Raw genomic sequence first — 12966 nt, forward strand, 5'->3', positions numbered from 1 at the left:
AAAAAAAAAAAAAAAAAAAAAAACCTAACTAATATCACTAACTTTCAAAATTAAAAATAGAAACTCACAAAACTGACAAAAAGAAAATAATAATAAAGAAAAAAAAATTGAAATGTTAGATCTGACCTTTAATTATCTCTTTGGAGTTGTTGACTATATTTTTCTTAAGTTTTGATTTTTAGTTAATAGCACAATCGGACTCCAATAGTTCATTGTTGGTCATGTTTTTGAGCATGTTATGTTGAAGCATAAACATATGTATATGTATAAAGGTACATTTAATATGGTAAGTGTGGGTGTCATAAGTGGGAAGAGTAATTACTAGTGTGAAGAATTAAAATCACCATGCTTCCATATCTCCCTAATGTGTTCTCTCTCTAAAACCTCCCATTCTATTTCAGTGGAAACTTGGTGTTAATGCCTTGGAGCCCAGTAGCGCTGTCACTGCCTCCATTAACACCCGGTTCTTTGTGAGGTATGTTAACTTCTATCCGGCGATTGGAAGATCTGGGGTTTCTTAGTTTATAGTTCTAAGTGTAGAATATCCTACATTTCCAAACTAGGGGATGAAATTACTAAACCGGCTGAATCTGATTTTGTAGGCCTGGAATATTACCTAGGAGGTAACTCAGGAATCAAACATTCCTTAATTCATTCTCGTTCACCGTCAGTCAATACTCAAGCAAGATTCATTCTCCTTACTTAACTCCTATTCATTCTTGACTCATTGCCTGATTTCTTTCTCGTCAGGTTCAGGAGCTCTGTTCTGTCTAATTCTTGAGGAAAAGAGGATAGGTTCAGGCAATGGAATTGTTCAACCGAGTTGGAGAGGTGAATGAGTTTACATTTACGCTTGGTGAGTCTATTTGTTTAAAGCCTATTTACTTATAACTGACGAGCTCTGATCTTTTATATATTTTTCCAGTAGTAATTCTAGGTACTATTGCATGTAACGTGGGTTTAGCGGTTCTAGAACCATCAATGATTGGTGAACTCGCAGATCCATTTGCAACTCCTTTGGAAATATTGCCCGCCGGCGGCGGACTCAAGTGCCCCCAGAACCGTGCGAAATGGTCGCATTAGCGGATTCATTTTCTGTGGTTTCCCTGATCAAACTAGAAGTTACCAAGGAACCATGCATAGCACTGAATAGGGAGCCGCCGAATACACCAGCTACACCTAACATGTGGAATTGGTGCATAAGGATGTTGTATTCATTGAGGTTGATCCCGAAGTTACGAAGCCAATTTGATCCCTAAAGATAGACAGAAGATAGAATTTTCTAACCCTTTGAGCGAAATGTGGCAAAAGGAAGGAAAATCCATGGACCGACCCCATTGTCTCCACCCCGTAGAAGACAAGATGAGACTGAACCCTTGACTCTATCTATTACCTTCCTTGAACCTAGGTTATTTTGGAATGTACTCTTTGTGTTCGAAACGGTGTTAATAAGGAATCCGTGGGGATTTCCAGATATATTACTCAAAAGAATCAACACAATACGCCTAGTCGCTCCGAAAGGGTCTACTTTTCTTTCTAACTGGGATAGCAGGGTTGAATAGATGTACGGTCCCATTGCTTCGCTCCTGAACATGATTTTATTTTAATAGATGCCTTTTGCTTATGTCAAGTGCAAATAAGAAAAAAGGTATTCCAAAGTCTTCTTTTTTAAGATCCACGAACATATCAAAAACATCATTAGAATATATTTTAGAATATATTTTTTAAGACTACGGAATTATTTGGTACAGTGACAGTTTTAGTCACAGTTTTGTAATTACATGGCTTTAAAATATTTTTTATGTAAATAATTACAAATTTAGTCATTCACATTCAAGGCAGAAAACACGTAAATGAAGCAGGAAACCATGGATGGACGAGAGAGAAACATGGAGGAAAAAAACAATGAGCGAACAAAGTATCGGAAAACTGAGAACCAACGATCTTTCAAGAAAGTCTCTTAAGATCACACAGGATTGCATTTTCTCAGTCCATAACAGGAACGAAACATTCCGAAGACAAGAAACATTCAACAAGAAATCAGACGGAACGCTAAACTCCATCGATTTTCATGTAGAAAGTATCTCTCGGAGATCAAACAACAAACGAAGAGTAGCAAAAAACAAACGAAGAGTAGCATAATCTTCGTTGATATCAGAAATCAGAGCTCGCGTTAGAAAACGTGATTCCTAACACTAAGACTATCACGGAGTTTGCGAGAAAATGAAGCAGTACGTAGAAAGATCAAACAGAAACAAAAAGCAATAGCAACGAACACAATCAGAGATTGAAGAATCGAAGCAAACAAAAAAAAAACAACGAAGGATAAAAAAAACTCGTACCTGTCGCCGCTGCAAAACTCATAGAGACGGCCGCGGTTGGTGAAGATGACGAGTCCGACCTCAACGTCGCAGAGAACAGAGAGTTCTCGAGCCTTCTTGATTAATCCAGATCTTCTCTTGCAGAAAGTCACATGGCGATTACACATATCTTCGATCCGCTTCAATTCGATCTTCTTCCGTCCCATTTCTCTCGTGTCTCAACAGTCAACCCTAATTCCTCTTACTCTCTTCTCTTCACTCTCCTTTTATCTTCCTCCCAAACCATTCACAAAACGAAGCCCCCTCTTTTTGGTCGGTTTTTCTTTTAATTTATATATATATATATATTTTTTACTTTTATTTTCTTTTTCCGCTTCTCGTTTTCAGTAAGCCTAATACCAGTGAAGGGCGGAAATTAAAAAAAAAAAGAAAGAAAAAAGAAAGAAAAAGAAAAGAAAAATAAAATTAAGAAGCGGAGCGTTTTGGTGACGACACGTGTCGCGTTTTGGTGAAGTCTGTCAGAGTAGTTGTGGCTGCGAAGCCCTCACGTACAGTGCGCCTATTTTCAATTTAAAATTCATAAAAGAAACAGTAAATTGTACGACGCAATTCTTACCGCACGTTTCGGAGGCGTTTTGTTGGAGGCTTAATTTTTTATTATTATTATTATTACTTTTTTACTTTTGGGTGAAAATTGCAATTTGCAAATGAAGAGAGAAAAAAATGAACGTTGTGGGCCTCATATATTAATATTATATTAGACAAAATTATATATTATCTCGGTTAACTCAAAAGTTAAATTTTTTTAAGATGCATGTAAGTGATGATAAAACGTGTTTGAATCCCTCGTGGTTAATTTATAAGGATATTCTTCCCTCTTATGAGCACGGGAATGTGAGACTATTTGGTGTTGAATTTAGATTCCAAATCATCTCTCGTCAATCATTAGTCTTCCATCCTTTTAAAAGGAAAATTGCGAAGTACGTGCCTACGCCCTTTACCCCTTCTTATCTTATTCAATGACCGCTGAACTTCCATACTCGAAGCTCATTTTGAAGGATTTGGTAAACTAAACACGATTTATATTCATGCTATTTTCTTTTTAGGATTCATAATATTACAATATTAAAATTATATCCTAATGTTGAGTTACTATATTATATATATTGGAAGCATATTCATATAGTTTCATAAAATTGAGGTAAATTTTAAATTTTAAGAATTAAATTTATAATTTAATTATATTTTTACTTTGTTAAAAATGGAATGACCGGCTTTTACCCAGAAGGGATAAAAGGGAGGAATACAGAGCCCTAGTGCTCTGCCGTGGCTTCGTCTGTAAACCTACGTGTCACTTCCTCAGCCAAGAATAAATAACAGAGCAATTTTGCACTTTAACTGTCTTGTATACAAAAATGAAAAATGTAAAATTATACATATTAACTATTATATTATTATTTACTGCTAAGATTATACATATTTAGATTATTGTTGATTCAAATCATACTGATTTAATTATTTAGTCACTCAATTGATTATTATTTTTAATTTAGTTGTCTTTTAACTATTAAAATTAGCTTATCATAAACTTAGATGGTATAATACTTTGTTGGGGTGTATGGTTAGGAATCACGACTCTCTACAATAATATGATATTGCCCACTTTAAGTATAAGCTCTCATGGCTTTTGTTCTGGGCTATGGGCTTTGTTGGGGTGTATGGTTAGGAATCACGACTCTCTACAATGGTAAGATATTGCCCACTTTAAGTATAAGCTCTCATGGCTTTTGTTCTGGGCTATGGGCTTTGTTGGGGTGTATGGTTAGGAATCACGACTCTCTACAATGGTATGATATTGCCCACTTTAAGTATAAGCTCTCATGGCTTTTGTTCTGGGCTATGGGCTTTGTTGGGGTGTATGGTTAGGAATCTCGACTCTCTACAATGGTATGATATTGCCCACTTTATGTATAAGCTCTCATGGCTTTTGTTCTGGGCTATGGGCTTCTCCAAAAGGCCTCATACCAATGGAGATGACCTTTTGTTCGACACTTTAGTCATTTTTGACTACACCATTGAAGCTCACAATTCTTTGTTCAATATTTGAGAATTCTATTGACATAATAAGGCATGACTCTAATATCATGTTAGAAATCACGACTTTCCACAATGGTATGATATTGTCCACTTTGAGCATAAGCTCTCATGGCTTTACTTTAGGCTTCCTCAAATACCTCGTACCAATGAAGATGTATTCCTTTACTTATAAACCCACGATCATTCCCTAAATTAGCCAACGTGGGATTCACTCCCAATAATCCTCAACATGTACGAAGATTGGATTCAAGTGATTTTTTGGACCAACCCATAAGTTTGGGTTGGTTGGATTGGTAACCCAACCCAACTCGTGCTTTATTTTTGGGTGGGAGGTTTTTCATCCAAAAAGCAAATAAAAAAGTAGGAATGCGTGCCGTGTGAAGGAAGAAGAATGAAAAACTAAGTAGTGTGTAGCTTCTTCATAATAGTCTTAATGAGATGAGTAGCGAAAAACGAAAGAAAAAGACGGTAAATAATAAGTCGAGTGCAAGAAAGAGCGAAGAAGGAACTAGACGAATCGTAGCTACACCACCAAAATTTTGTGTATGAATTGAGCCCCGACTAAAGTTTTAATTTATCATTTAAAAAAAATATAATCAGTTTGTTACAAAAAATTAATACAAGGTAATAATTGGCACCGTTAACCAATTTATTTAACTCATTGCAGTAAAATTTAGATAAATCATTACCAAACGTTAACGGTAAGAAATAGAAAAGTGCATTTTATGGACAACGAGCCCAGTTCTGGTATAATGGGCCTGAAAATGACCCAATAAAACGTGCCTCTTTATACTGCCTAGTGGCCCATGAGGGATGGAGGCTCCATTCAAACATACATTGTTTGAAAATTCATAAAAATTAATTATATTTTATTTTTTATAAATTCTTTTGTTATAAAATATGTACACACGAAATTTTTTTATGAGGGAATAAATCATATGTTACAAGGGTCTGGAGATCTCTCCTAATGAAGATTTTAAATTTATAGAGTTGTTGTAACAGGCCAAAGCGGATAATATCAGCCAGTAGTGTGCTTGGGCTATTACATTTCACTATTGCAAGTCGTTTTTCCCCCTTAAACTGGTAAAATAAAATAATCTTTCAGTCCTAATATAAGAAATATTGCAAGAAAATAAATAAAAATTATAAAAAATACACACAAACTTACAACTTTATGAAAAAAGAAGAAAAATAAGGAAATTACAATTGTTGTTCAAAAAGCAAAGTCATAGCATACACATAATTAGCTCACAAAGACTAAGTGCAGAGTTTGTATTAATTATATATATAAATATATATATATATTATATATAAGTTCCAAGCATGAAAATTGATTTTTTTTTTCTTTTTTTTCTTTTTTTGGGAGGAGGGGGTTTAGAGGTGAGCAACAGAAGCAAAGAAAAACACTGCCCTTTTCTTTCTCCAATTTTTGAATGGAAAAATTTCCATCTCCTTGTTGTTTCTCAAGGCAACCATCCTGGGAGGAAATTATTCATGCTCGGCCCAGCAGTCACCACTGTTATGGGATCTGGCTGATACCTGCAAATTAATCATCTTTAGCTTCTTATAAATTTGTTCTTCTATTTCACATTAATCCTACAAAATTCTCACCCCGACCTAGTTTGAATCGGGCGTTATGATTCTAGATAGGACTAGAACTAGCATAAATCATGCTAATTGTAATACACGAAATTAACGTACCTCATCTAGCATAAACTATGTGTTCTCGATCAAGAGCTCAAAAAGTTTAAATCATTAGCATAGTTCAACTAGTATAAATATATATTCTCAATCTAGAGGTCAAAAGTTAAATCTTCAATATAGCTCAATAGTATAAAGTTCAAATCTTCAACATAGCTAATGGTAAATCATGCTAATCGTAATACACGAGATGAACGTAGCTCAATTAGCATAAACTATGTATTTTCGATCCAGAGATCAAAAGTTGAAATTTTCAGCTAACTTTGAGCTAGTTTACAGTACACAAACCCTACCAATTCAATAAATCTAGACTCGGTACCTACTATACAAATTCAAACTCAAGAAAACTATGGGCCGAATGTGCCCAAATAGCGCCAAGACGTTAAAAAAACGTAAGAATAAAAGATTTTGGGAAGAATAGAAGAATATTTACCCAATTTGTAAGGTGGGTTCACAATCTAGAGGATGAAAGAAGGCATCGCTAGGAGGCTGAGCTTGTTGTCTTCCATACATCATATCATCAGCACTTTGGTTCAATTGGAGTGCATTTACTTGATACCCTTCAATCAACTGTAATCCACAAATTTACACCAATTACAAAATTTTCTAATATATATATATATATATATATATATATATATTTTAAAATAATATTATCAACAGATATGTTTTTATACCCTTTGTTTCAGTGTCTTGTTTGCTTCGTTAAGAAGATGTTCCTGAAAGTTTGTTCAAACAAAAACAAGACTGAATGCTCGTAACTTTTTAGATCGAAACCTATCAAACTCATTTTTATAACCATGTAACTATAGTGTTCGTGTCGTGTCGTATATGTGTTCATGTCCTCATACCTTACGTTGAAGATCAGTGAGCTGATCTAGCATGTACTGAGTCTGCAAAAGATTAGAAAAGGATTGAATGAGAAAGATTATAATTTTGGATGGTTTTATTAAAGGCAATGGAGAAGTTGAAGAACTACCCTTGTTGATCTGATCTGCTTGAGTGACATATCAAGCTGCCTTTCAAGAGATTCAAGTTCTTTGCTACTCAATGGGCCAAGGTCTTCTCCCAAAAGGTTCCTGCTTATATTTAAATTATCACATAAAAAGAAAACATAATTACTAAATAACCGAGCGTCTCCGAACCAACTAAACACGACTCGATTAATCTCATTATGTGTTTATTTAAACTTTAATGTAAATCGATAAGTTATTGTACATATAATCTCATATCATTACTTTAAACTTCCTTTCCCTTGTCGTTGTGAGTTTGAACGATTGTAGAACTTTCAATTAGAGGTTTACACGAGTTAGGTTGAGTTGGAAAGATCTTTTGAACTAACTCAAAATTTTGAGCTTGTTAGATCAGTGACCCAAACCACTCAAATAAAATTCACAATTCAACTCAACCCAACCTAATCCTAATCCTCTATTTTCAGATTAGGTTGGATTCGATTGTCGGATGTTTATTTGTAATTATTTTTAAAAAGTCTACTTATCCCATGCTACATTAATAACTAAAATCTCATAAAACTCAAATATCAAACAGTCACAAGTCACAACGCAACACTAACATCAGTTAGAAACGTCAAATATCTTTAATTTTCATAATAATCTAAAAAGTAGAATAAGGTTGGGTTAGGCTAGATCGTAACCCTATTTTCGATTTGGTCATGTTGACCCGACAAAAAAAATGTTAACAAGTAAATCAACCCGCATTTTTTTGTTTTCCAAAAAATTCAACCGAACCCAATTTGAAAAAAAAATCTACCTTAACTCAACCCAACCCAACGTTTATGGTTTGGGATGAGTGACTCTGGGTTGGTCGGGTTATCAGATCATATGAATACCCCTACCCCTACCCCTAAAAAATGACAAAACGATATTAATCGAAGAGAATACGACACTAACATGGAACATTTTAGTCTGATACGTCCTAAATTACCCTTGAACCTAAAACTTTAAGATCAGGAAATCAATGTTCTACAAAAATGGAAAGTAAAGGTATCTAAAATGTTGGGGTTATTACCTCTGGGATCGTTGCAGAGCTTCATAGCGAGCTTTAAGCTTCAAATATTCCTGCTGGCTGCTCAGTTCCTATAATTAACCCATCCTATCATTTTATATCATCAAATAATAATAATAACATCTTTTATTTAAAAAAAAAAAAAGGATTAATTAATTAACTAATTAATTAACCTACTTAATTTAAAAAATAAAAAATAGAAAAGTGATTACCAAGGCTTCTCTTGTGGATACATTTGGCTCTGGTGCTCCATAGTTGCATTTCTGGTATCTCTCAAGAGTTTTCAGCATGCTAGATTTCACACATAATAATACCAAAAAAAAAAAAAAAAAAAACCCCACCCAATGATGTGGCAGCGAAAGAATGCTTATCTCAAATGCTTATTTCATACCGGAGCAAGTACGTTACACCAAGACGTCCACCATGACCTTGTGCTTACAACCATCACCCATTAATTGCGAAAGTACGTGTGGAGTGATCGGTTTGCTGTAATTTTTTTCCTGGGAGNTAAGGAAAACCAATAACATTTGAGAGATCTTGAAAATCATTAAATGTCAAATTCCTGTAATTAACAAATACATGAATTATTGACCTTGAAGTACACAATAATTAACCTATTTCTTAAATTTTTGAAGAAGCCTGAAGACTGAAATTATTATAGTAATAATCAAACACAAAATAGTAACAACAAAAGAAATGTTCGTTACTACAACAAATTAAAAAAATCCATTACTAGTTTCAAGTTTACATGAAAACAAACACAAATCCTCAGGAAATCAAATCTCATTTTGGATCAAAACCCTTAAGAAACACAAACTACAACTCTTAATCGGTAAAAGAAACAAAGATCCATGAAGAAAACAGTAAGGAAACCCTAAATGAGGAGAAGAAGAAGAAACCCTAAGTCGATGGATCGATCCATGGCGGCATGGTGGAGGAAGAAGAAGAAGAAGAAGAAGAAAACCCTAATTTCTGAGACGCCATGGATGAAATGAACACAGAGAAGCGAAAAGGAAAGGATTCATTCGTTTATGTGTATATATATATATGTGTAATTTTTTTAAAAAATTATTCTCTCTTTTTCTTTTATTCTTAGCATGGAAAGGGGAAAAAAGAAAGGGAAGAAACAGAAAACCTAAAAAGAAAGAATGGCAAAAACGGGATTAAAATTAAAAAAAAAAAATTAGTGTTCAATACAACAGTTGTTGTTGTTGTTGATGATGATGATACCTTGAACTGCTGCAAAACTCGTACAGTTTTCCTCTATTGGAGAAGATGATGAGAGCAACCTCGGCATCGCAAAGCACGGAGAGCTCATAAGCTTTCTTCAACAGACCATTTCTTCGTTTTGCGAAGGTCACTTGCCGGTTGATCTTGTTCTCTATCCGCTTCAGTTCTACTCTTCCTCTTCCCATTTTGTTCTTCTTTTCCTTTTTCTCTCTAACCAAACAGATTTGATCCCAAATTTTCCCGGAAAATCAAAACGAAAATCAAACGGAAAAGGAAATGCCAAAAACTAAATCAAATATCAAATTTCTTTGCTCTTTTTGTTTCACTTCTCTCTTTCCCCCTCTTAACCTTTGTGCGTCACCATTTATATTCTTCGCTTATTTCACCAATCCCCTCCTCATACCCTCTCCCTTCTCACTAACTATGAACCTACACCATTTTCCTTTTCTTTTTTTCTTTCTTTTTTCTGGGGGCTTGGGTAATTATCCTCTGCGGCCGTGTCTACTCCTCCTCCTTTATCCACAATTTCTCTAATTTTGTTCCCTAAAAGTTTTTATTATAACAATGTTCCATTCTAATTATAACCGTCAATTTTTTTTTTTTATATAAAAAATTTGTTTTTGTTTAATTTTTTTAACCCAAATCAACACTAACCTACCTCCTTTTAATTATGAAAATTGAGAATATTTGACGGATTTATAATATTTTAATTATTAATATAAAATAAATATAATTTCTTTTAAATAATAAAAAAAATTACAGCTCAGTCCAACCCAACTCAAAAATAAAATAGTCAAGTTACTCGAGACACTTATCCAACTAACATGTACACACCCAACGATAAAAAAAATTAATAAACTACAACCTGACATCTAAAATTTGGTTGAAATTGAATCGATCGGTCGACTAAGCTTCTCCTATATAAAAATGTCAAAATCTTAGGCTTATGAAAATTATTATTTCGACTTTAACACTATCAACAAATTTTCCAAGCTTAGATCGGAATAGGGTTGGAGAAAAAAGAATGGTTTTTTTTTTTTTTTTTTTTTTTTTTTTTTTTTTTTTTTTTTTTTTTTTTTTTTTTGGAGGGGAGGGGAGGGGAGTTATCGTGTGCGGGCAGGTGTAGCGATTGATGTGATGTGATGGGGAGATTTGATTGGACGGTGGTGATTAGAGATGAGGTTATTAAGGGAAGAGAGAAACGAATGAGAGAAGTGCTACGTGTCGAGCTGTGAAGTGGGCGAAGGCTGATGTCCATCTGACTATATCCGAACCTCGGTTAATCATGTGACCTAACCTTAAGAAGATGAAAGAAAAAAACCCACAAACAAACAACGTATTTTTTAATTTACCGAAATACCCCTCCTCTCACACTCATGCTACCATTCTTCAAACTCATTTCCTAGTGTTAAAACGGTATTTGTACCCCTCCTTACCATTCTATAATGTAATTTTTGTTCGGTTGAATTATTAGATGTGTACACCAACCTCGAAAACCCGACCAACCTAACTTGAGCACTTTGAGACGAGTTAGGTTAATTTTTTTAAACTGAACCGGTTTGAGCTAAAAGTTCATGTTAACCCTAACTGAACTGATCCAAAGATAGGTATTGTCGCTCGCAAATGCAGACGCAACTTCTCATCTCAACCAAATTGTCAATCATGCTAACTCTAACTGAACCGACTCGAGAATAGAGGGTTGAGTTGGGTTAAATTGTGAAATAATTTCAGATTACTTAGGTTACCAACCCAGTCAATCTAAAATTTTGGGTCGGTACACAAAATTTCCTCATACTTTTACTTTTACCGTTTTATTTCAATATATATTACGGAACGAAAAGGGTAATATGAAATTGATACTTTAAAGAGGCATGAAATTGGGTGAGATCTAGACAACCTTTAACAAGAGCATACTTAGTCAAATTTCAACTAAAACCTTAAAACTCCAACATTCTTCTCCAAATACAAGATATTCTTTACTTCCCCCTTTTACTTTGGCAATTTTGTATGCTCTTAAAAGGAGAATTTAATTACTTTAACTCACCATTCTTTCAAATTTCAAACATTAAATTAACTTTAGTATCGAGATTTTAGGGTTTTTTTTATTCCCGAGCTGACTTCTTCGACTTTTCTAAGGGCTATAAAATGAGAAGAAATGCAGAGGTGCCTTCACGTCAAATCCTTTTGAACCTAGAGCTATCAGTGACATCAGCCTCGAAAAATAGCTAAATAAGCATTGCTTTACTGACCTCACATTGAGTAAGTTTGGCCTTAAACGACATCGTCCCGGTCCAAAAAATAAAAAAAGAGAATAAACAAAGCATTTAAAAATTAAAAAGAAAAAAAATGAATGAACAAGATTTCCCCAACCAAAATCTGACAGCATAATGTTTCATTAAATTAGCGTTCAATTAATATTAATGTTTTAGTGTTTTAAATGAGGTTTGAAAAAAAGAAAAAAACAAATTAAATATTTCATGCTTTTTTTTTCTTCTTATAGCCATAATGTTCCAAGTAAACCTACACGAAATTCTAACCGCTCAATTATGCATTTCATAAATTTCTTCATAAACCTTATTTTCTTGCAGTAATTAATTATTATTAAAATACCCTAACCTTTGAATTTATAGTTTAAAAAACAATTACAATTTAATTAAAAGTAATTTTTTTAAAAGTGTTTTTTAATTAATTTTAGTAAATGACCTAAAATTAAAAATAAAACGATGAAAATTGTTGGATGATCAAAGTCCCACATCCGCTAATTTAGGGAATGACCATGGGTTTATAAGTGAGGAATACTAACTCCATTGGTATGAGACATTTTGGGGAACTCCAAAGCAAAGTCATGAGAGCTTATGCAATTACTTAGACTCGAAAGGAGTAAATAAGTCCTCGAGTTTGTTTGAATCCATCCAACCTAGTTTTAGGGTTAGCCCTCAACCTAAGTCTACACCCTGGGAGCTCATGGTCAAAGTGGTCTACACCCTGAGAGCTCATGGTCAAAGTGGACAATATCATACAATTGTGGAGAGTCGTATTCATTTAACATCCATAAAACCCTACTGGAACATACAATTGTGGAGAGTCGTATTCATTTAACATCCATAAAACCCTACTGGAACATACAATTGTGGAGAGTCGTATTCATTTAACATCCATAAAACCCTACTGGAACATACAATTGTGGAGAGTCGTATTCATTTAACATCCATAAAACCCTACTGGAACATACAATTGTGGAGAGTCGTATTCATTTAACATCCATAAAACCCTACTGGAACATACAATTGTGGAGAGTCGTATTCATTTAACATCCATAAAACCCTACTGGAACATACAATTGTGGAGAGTCGTATTCATTTAACATCCATAAAACCCTACTGGAACTGGAGAAAGCAATAGAAGGAAGCTACATATCATTTAAAGTAGGAAGGTAAGGAGTTAGCTGTAAAATCAAAATCCCAACAACAAATAATTTTAGAGATTAGGGGTAAATCTAAATGTAAATCTAAATCTCAACCAAAATTGAATGCCATGATTAAGCCATTTGGTCCAAAAAAAGGCTTAAATTTAGGCATTTTTTGGGTCCTAA

At 34.1% G+C, this 12966-nt stretch overlaps 2 protein-coding genes and 1 long non-coding RNA gene across 8 annotated transcripts in view; 1 reads left to right on the top strand and 2 right to left on the bottom strand.

The window, feature by feature from the left end:
* Positions 1–1185, top strand: part of LOC111497624 — a 16117-nt gene extending 14932 nt beyond the window's left edge. For 3 of the 5 annotated variants that reach the window (XR_002720639.1, XR_002720642.1, XR_002720643.1), the window contains 2 exons: positions 402–475; positions 603–1185. This is a non-coding gene — a long non-coding RNA (uncharacterized LOC111497624). The remainder of the gene's footprint in view (positions 1–401; positions 476–602) is intronic. The other 2 variants (XR_002720640.1, XR_002720641.1) reach the window with 2 other exon arrangements.
* LOC111497621 (MADS-box protein 04g005320-like) overlaps positions 1–2643 on the bottom strand; it is a 17942-nt gene extending 15299 nt beyond the window's left edge. The window contains exon 1 of the mRNA XM_023148459.1: positions 2343–2643. Coding sequence (XP_023004227.1) covers positions 2343–2527 — 185 coding nt within the window. The 5' untranslated portion in view covers positions 2528–2643. The remainder of the gene's footprint in view (positions 1–2342) is intronic.
* Positions 2644–5717: 3074 nt separating this feature from the next.
* On the bottom strand, positions 5718–9803 carry LOC111497619 (agamous-like MADS-box protein AGL9 homolog). Of its 2 annotated transcripts, none has more exons than XM_023148455.1 (8): positions 9342–9803; positions 8357–8435; positions 8148–8215; positions 7099–7198; positions 6971–7012; positions 6797–6838; positions 6553–6689; positions 5718–5957 (listed from the first exon to the last, which is right to left on the bottom strand). In XM_023148455.1, exons 1-8 carry the CDS (start codon positions 9557–9559, stop codon positions 5882–5884), a joined length of 762 nt encoding a protein of 253 aa, XP_023004223.1. In that variant the 5' UTR covers positions 9560–9803; the 3' UTR covers positions 5718–5881. The 2 variants fall into 2 exon arrangements, with proteins under 2 accessions (XP_023004223.1, XP_023004224.1); XM_023148456.1 differs by having other exon boundaries at positions 5723–5957; positions 9375–9798.
* Between the last annotated feature and the right edge of the window lie 3163 nt (positions 9804–12966).

The sequence above is a fragment of the Cucurbita maxima genome, unplaced genomic scaffold (assembly GCF_002738345.1).
Source record: "Cucurbita maxima cultivar Rimu unplaced genomic scaffold, Cmax_1.0 Cma_Scf00024, whole genome shotgun sequence".
Taxonomy (NCBI): Eukaryota; Viridiplantae; Streptophyta; class Magnoliopsida; order Cucurbitales; family Cucurbitaceae; genus Cucurbita; species Cucurbita maxima.

Coding starts and splice junctions, on each gene's coding strand:
- LOC111497619 (XM_023148455.1), bottom strand. CDS start 9,559: ATGGGAAGAGGAAGAGTAGAACTGAAGCGGATAGAGAACAAGATCAAC. Junction 7,013..7,098: donor AGCAGATCAGATCAACAAGG/GTAGTTCTTCAA, acceptor AATCTTTTGCAG/ACTCAGTACATGCTAGATCA. Junction 6,839..6,970: donor TCACTGATCTTCAACGTAAG/GTATGAGGACAT, acceptor ACAAACTTTCAG/GAACATCTTCTTAACGAAGC.